General features: G+C 30.8%; 1 protein-coding gene across 1 annotated transcript in view; it reads left to right on the top strand.

Annotated features, from left to right (window-relative positions):
- The window catches only part of LOC111680397 (dynein axonemal heavy chain 3), a 110243-nt gene extending 105725 nt beyond the window's left edge, over positions 1 to 4518 (top strand). Inside the window, exons 50-55 of the mRNA XM_046952533.1 lie at positions 1506 to 1665; positions 1816 to 2033; positions 2151 to 2348; positions 3448 to 3658; positions 3788 to 3826; positions 3988 to 4518. Of these exons, the coding sequence (XP_046808489.1) occupies positions 1506 to 1665; positions 1816 to 2033; positions 2151 to 2348; positions 3448 to 3658; positions 3788 to 3826; positions 3988 to 4338 (1177 nt within the window). The 3' untranslated portion in view covers positions 4339 to 4518. The remainder of the gene's footprint in view (positions 1 to 1505; positions 1666 to 1815; positions 2034 to 2150; positions 2349 to 3447; positions 3659 to 3787; positions 3827 to 3987) is intronic.
- Positions 4519 to 6945: the final 2427 nt, after the last annotated feature.

Here is a 6945-nt window from a genome sequence, read left to right as displayed (position 1 = left end):
CTAGAACTGAACTAGAACTGAACTAGAACTGAACTAGAACTGAACTAGAACTGAACTAGAACTGAACTAGAACTGAACTAGAACTGAACTAGAACCAAACTAGAACTAGTTCTGAACTAGGACTGAACAAGAAAATTTAATTCAATTGAATTAGCTTTTAGGCTACTTCCCTGATTTTCATGTTTATTTCTTTAACCATTGAAAATGAAAAATCTGTACATTAGCACAACTATATGTATTTTCTTCAAAACAGAAAAAAATAAAACTGTCATATCATTGTTTCTTTTAGGTTTCATGACCTTTAATGTAAAATAAGAAATGAAAAACGAAAATAGTTTATTTCCTTCGTCATTATCAGCCCTATTCCTTTTGAAGCAACGCAAATTAAAATTGCTCTTAGATTTTAAATAAAAATCTAACATTAAATGAGAACCTCTTGAAATCAAGTTGTAAATGAAATAAAGTAACTAATTATAAAGTAAATAAACGATTTATTCTTCTGAGACCCATATACAGTAGTTTTCCGATTTAACGACCATTCAATTCTACGAACATCGCATTTAACGAACAAGCTAATTTTTCATATTGACTACCTTAAATAACGAACAAAACTTGTTTTTTGTACTCTGTTTAACGAACTAATAAAAATATTATTATTTAAATGAAGATAAAATGACATTTATCAAAAATAACAAATAACCTAAGTTGTAGCAAGCGGTGCTTTTATACCCAAAACTGTAACACTCTGGGTTCTTATTAAATTTTAGTTCGATGTAGCTATGTCCGTCCGACCTTCAGATAATGACTTCAACGCTCAATACTCGCTTAACAATACGAGTACGCCGAGTACTAACCGATATCTCTAACAAATTTTATGAGAATCGGTCCATAATTGACCTTACCCTCCATATCAGGTCCCCTTAAGAAAATTACTTCAACGCTCATTACTCGCTTAAAAATACGAGTATAGCGATGAACTTCGAGAAATAACTTTAAAGCTCATGACAGAATTTAAAATACAGCGATTAAATTCGACACAAATATGGTTTGAAGGTGGGTATATAAGATTCGGAATTTTGTGTTTTGTGCTATTTTTATAAAAAAAAGAATTAATTTTTATAAAATACATTTAAAAAATTTTTTATGTACCTATTTTGAATTATTTTCCTACCAAAAACCCACGTTTTACTTAGTACTGCATATAACGAACTTTTCAATTTTACGAACAGGCCTGACAACATATGGGTTTGTTAAATCGGAAAACTACTGTAATATTATTGGAAAAACACCAGGATTTGTTAAATTACCCCTATTTTCTCCAATAGGGCATATGTTCCTTTGCAGTATTTTTTATACCTCCTCACTATTTATGTTTCATTTTTTGGCTCTTCTATAAATGTAAATATATTTCTACCCATTCGTATAGTATATTCTATTTTTAACATTTCTTTTAAGATTTTACAACTCTTACATACATGTACATATTCCTCATTTTTCTACTTTAGTTATGCTTTATCGCAATCTGGCACATATCGAGTACCTTTGAATCCAACACGTGTCAATGCTTTGGATTACATAGCAGAATTTCCTTTAAGTCCTCATCCTGAAGTCTATGGTTTACATGAAAATGCCGATATAAATCGTAATAACAAGGAAACAAATAGTGTAAGAATTTATTCTGTTTTCGTTTTTTTTTTTTTTTTTTTTTTTTGTTTTTGTTAATTTAAACAAGTGACAACATGACACAAACAGAAAAAAACAAAATTTAAAATGTATGTAAAAGCTAAAAATATGTTTGGTTATATTTTTGTAAAGCTAATACAAGGTGTTTTGAAAACTCAAACCGACTTAATGGCATCTGTCAAATCGAGTGGAGCGGGTGCAGATGGTGCCAAGGTAGATCCTGCTTTTCAGATATGCAAAGATATATTGGCGCGTCTACCGAATGCCTTCGATCTGGTAGAGGTAACCGAAAAATTTCCTGTAGTCTATACTAATTCCATGAATACTGTATTGAGACAGGAGCTAATAAGGTAAAGGAAAATGTTTTGAACTTCATTTCAGATAAATTTGCAAAAATAAAGAACCCAAACCTTTTAAATAAACTTTCTCAATAAATTTAAGTTTTCATATTTTTCTTTCTTTTTCAGATTTAACCGTTTATTAGACTATATACGCAAAAGTTTGATTAATGTTCAGAAAGCTATTCAGGGGCAAATTGCCATGATTCCAGAATTGGAAAGAACACATCGTTCGATGGTTATCGGAAAACTTCCTGATGACTGGCTGAAGAAGAGTTATCCTTCGCTAAAACCACTGGGCAGTTATGTCACTGATTTTCTTGCGAGGCAAGTTATTACGGAATTTAATATATTATTAATTTTTGTAACTTATTCATTATTCACCACTTATAATTCGCCAAAAATTTTCATTAGAATTTTGCCAATTTGTAAAACAAAGCAAAAAAAAATAATAATGAAAAAGAAATTATCAATTTTCTACTTATTAGTCACTTATTTACACTTCTAGTTAAGTTCTAGTTGAGTTCTAGTTCAGTACTAGTTCAGTTCTAGTTCAGTTCTAGTTCAGTTCTAGTTCAGTTCTAGTTCAGTTCTAGTTCAGTTCTAGTTCAGTTCTAGTTCAGTTCTAGTTCAGTTCTAGTTCAGTTCTAGTTCAGTTCTAGTTCAGTTCTAGTTCAGTTCTAGTTCAGTTCTAGTTCAGTTCTAGTTCAGTTCTAGTTCAGTTCTAGTTCAGTTCTAGTTCAGTTCTAGTTCAAGGATATTCTAGTTCAGTTATTGAGCTTCTTATATCTACAAACTTTACACTTTTCTTTAACTCAAATTTTCTGCTTACTATTTTAAAAAAGAATTCCCCTAAACTATTATCCCAATATTATATTACACTTTTTTAACTTTTTACTTCTCTTTTACACTTAACTGTCTTTAAAATGCTGTCTCAAGTACATCAAACATTAAATATGATGAAGATATGGAAAGAAGAAATCATACAAATCCAGGATGTGCATGATTTTCTTTTTTATCACATTTTTTGAAAATATTTCTCTTACAAAACTTTTTTAATTCAACAGAATCTTACGCTTTTTAACGGAAGTGTTGAGTTATCCAAAGTGGAAAAAAGTTTATGTTTTAAATTCCAAGAAAAGGAATAAGAAATGAGATTTAATATAAAAGGAAATTTTGAAGAAAAATGTATGTGTAAGAATTAATTAACATTACCAAAAGAAAGAGAAAAGTTTGATCTGAGTCGATAATAGAGATTATTGTAGAGACAGTACAGTAATTGATTGGTATTTTTGTTACTAACACTTTAAACAACTAATATAATTTCCTATATTTCTGTAGAACTCATATCATTATTGGTTTAATTTTGCACAATTGCTTGTTGTATTATCTTTTCTTAAAACATTTTATATTTTATTTATTTTAGATTGGAATTCTTTCAAACTTGGTTAGATAAAGGTGAACCGATTGTTTACTGGTTATCGGGTTTCTATTTTACACAATCCTTTATGACCGGAGTTTTACAAAACTATTCGAGAAAGAATCGTTTTCAAATCGATATGGTGCGTATTGAGTTTGAAGTTACCAAATATGAAATGGAAGCAGATGAAACGCCTGAATTGGGTGCTTACATAAGGGTAAGTAGTGGTGAAAAAGAAAGTATATGTACTTAAAATTTAAAGTTTGAACTTTGACATAAAACACTTAATAAAACAACTATTCTTATTTAAAAACATACACACACATGCTTGCTAACAACATTAAAGGATAAACTGGAAAATAATGAGGATACGAAATTAATTAAAGTAAGATTGAAAGCTAAGAGAAAAGTTACAATAAACAGCAAAAAAAATTAAACAAAAATAAAGAATTTAAGCTACAAAATTTAAATTTCCTTTTAAAAAACAAAATCTAAGAAATATTTCACAAATTTCATAAACAAATTCTGTTCTTATATTTCTCTTAGGGCCTTTTCCTTGAAGGTTGTCGCTGGAATCGTGCCATACACGCCGTTGATGAATCGTTTTCAAAGATACTTTTTGATACTATTCCAGTTGTTTGTCTATTGCCCACAATGAAAATAGAAAGTCAACAAAAGTCCTGTATGGCAAAAGAAAATGATGATGGTGTCGATGGTGCTGTTGGTGGCAAACAAATCTACGAATGTCCTGTGTATAAAACAAGTGAAAGGCGTGGTATTTTATCCACTACTGGCCACTCGACGAACTTTGTAATGTACATGGATTTACCGTGTACAAGAAATCAAATGCATTGGATTAATCGTGGTGCTGCTTCGCTGTGTCAATTAGATGATTAGTTTTGCCTCAATGAGTTGAAAGAATAATAGAAAAGGATGTTTCATTTCAATGCTATTCATTATGTACAAATTTTTTTGTCAGATACTATTCATCTATTTTCTATTACAATTTTAAGAGACTGATATTTATTTTGGATTTTTTTTTTGTATTTGCTATTAAATAAATTCATTTAAATGTAAATTTTATTTTTTTGGAATATTCTGTGATTATTTAAAATGGAATTTTTAAGAATTTGGTATTTTTTGAGAAATTGATTTTTGCCCATTTTTAGCAGATCGAGATATTGATATTAATAGACTTGATATATATTTTATAAATAAGATTTCATAGTCATAGAAAATGGGCAAAATCGATCTCCTCTGTATTCTTATTATAAGACGATCTTGATACGTCTGTCAAATGAGACCCTATAATTACAAGTTCATGAGGGTATAGAACTTGGTTTTGCAGCTTTTTGTCGAGATACGAGTATTTTAAACATAAATATGAACTAAAAAGCCTTATTGGTTGGCTTCAGGGGATAGCTATCCCTATTCGGGGTATCAGTTGTATGGCGGCTAGGTGAAATAATGGACCGATCATAAACATTCAATAGGCTTCAGCCCTAAGACAATAAAAGATCATGTACCAAATTTATTTGAATTATCTTCAAAATTGCGACATGTTATTTGATTACAAGGTTACAAGCCCTATTCGGGGGTTCAGTTGTATGGGGGCTGGGTGAAATAATGAATCGATTTTAACCATTTTCAATAGGCTTCGTCCCAGGAACAATATCATCAAAATTTTGATTCGATTACTCAGAGAATGATTCTAAGAATATTGATATACTTTAAGGTCCAATAGGACCAATATTATTGTGCGTTACAAACATCGGCACATCGGTGGTGTAGGGTATAAAGATTATTTTTATTACATCAACCACATTTTTGTTTAAAATTTATATTTAGGTAGTATTCGTGGATTTAAACGATTTGGGTAGATTCATCATTATTTGAGTGAGAGTCAACGAATTAAAAAGTAAAGTTTTGACTATTGACCAAATGTTCTTTATTTGGAAAAAAATATCAAGAATAACTTACCAGATTCTTGCATATTAATCTGAAATGAAAAGATAAACAATAATTAATATAAATTATACTTTCCAACTATGTAGTAAAAAAAACCTAATGATCACTTAATGTGTGTGAAGATAAATTGTACAATTTATTACCCTAGACACATTTTAACAGAGCTCTGTTAAAATCTAACAGAGCTCTGTTAAAATTTAACAGAGCAATGTTAACACTATGTTAACGACTTTAGTTAACATAGTACTGTTAATTTAACATAAAACTGTTAAACGTTAACATAGAACTGTAGAACGTTAACATAGAACTGCTAAAAGTTAATATAGAGCTGTTAAATGTGAAACAGAGAGCTGAACGCATGAAAATTTAAAATTTTAAAATATTTTTGGACAAAAAAATTTAAGAATATGGCGTATTATTTAACAGAAGACATTTATAAAAATAACATTGGGACATTTCTTCACCCCAAAGGGGATAGGGTGAACGTGGGCGGTCAAACTCCAATAGAATTGGTAGATAACAGGACCAATAAGAAAAATCTGTTAACAGTATGTCTAACAGAGCGTGTTGGGGCTGGAAATTCACCTAACAATGAAATATTTTAAAAAACTTAACATTGGGGGAATTTTCAATTTTTAAGGGGATAGGGTCAACGTGGACGGGAAAACTCCAATATACTTGGTTGACAAGAGCACCGCCAAGACAAATCTGTTAACAGTATGTCTAACGGAGCGTGTTGGGGCTGGAAATTCACCTAACAGTGAAATATGTTAAAAAACTTAACATTATCGGAATTTTCAATTTTTAAGAGGATAGGGTCAACGTGGGCGGGCAAACTCCAATAGAGTTAGTAGACAAGAGGACCGCTAAGAAAACTCTGTTAACAGTATCTCTAACAGAGCGTGCTGGGGCTGGTAATTCACTTAACAGTGAAATATATAAAAAAACTTAACATTATGGGAATTTTCAAATTTAAGGGGATATGGTCAACGTGGGCGGTCAAACTCTAACAGAATTAGTAGATAAGAGGACCGTCATGACAAATCTATTAACAGTATGTTTAACAGAGCGTGTTGGGGCTGCAAATTCCCCTAACAGTGAAATATGTTAAAAAACTTAACATTAGTAAAATTTTAAATTTTTAAGGGGATAGGGTCAACGTGGGCGGGCAAACTCCAATAGATTTAGTAGACAAGAGGACCGCTAAGAAAACTCTGTTAACAGTATCTCTAACAGAGCGAGCTGGGGCTGGAAATTCACCTAACAGTGAAATATGTTAAAAAACGTAACATTGGGGGAATTTTAAATTTTTAGGGAGATAGGGTCAACGTGGGCGGGCAAACTCCAATAGAAAGAGTAGACAAGAGGACCGCTAAGAAAACTCTGTTAACAGTATCTCCAACAGAGGTGTGTTGAGTTTGAAAATTCACCTAGCAGTGAAATATTAGGTTTTCTAGAATTAAATTTCCTAAAAAATATATTTTTTATATTTTTTCAAACCATAAATCATCTGTTATATTAAAAATCACATCACAA

This window comes from Lucilia cuprina, chromosome 5 (assembly GCF_022045245.1).
Source record: "Lucilia cuprina isolate Lc7/37 chromosome 5, ASM2204524v1, whole genome shotgun sequence".
NCBI lineage: Eukaryota > Metazoa > Arthropoda > Insecta > Diptera > Calliphoridae > Lucilia > Lucilia cuprina.
This window is presented reverse-complemented; position numbering and strand designations above follow the sequence as displayed.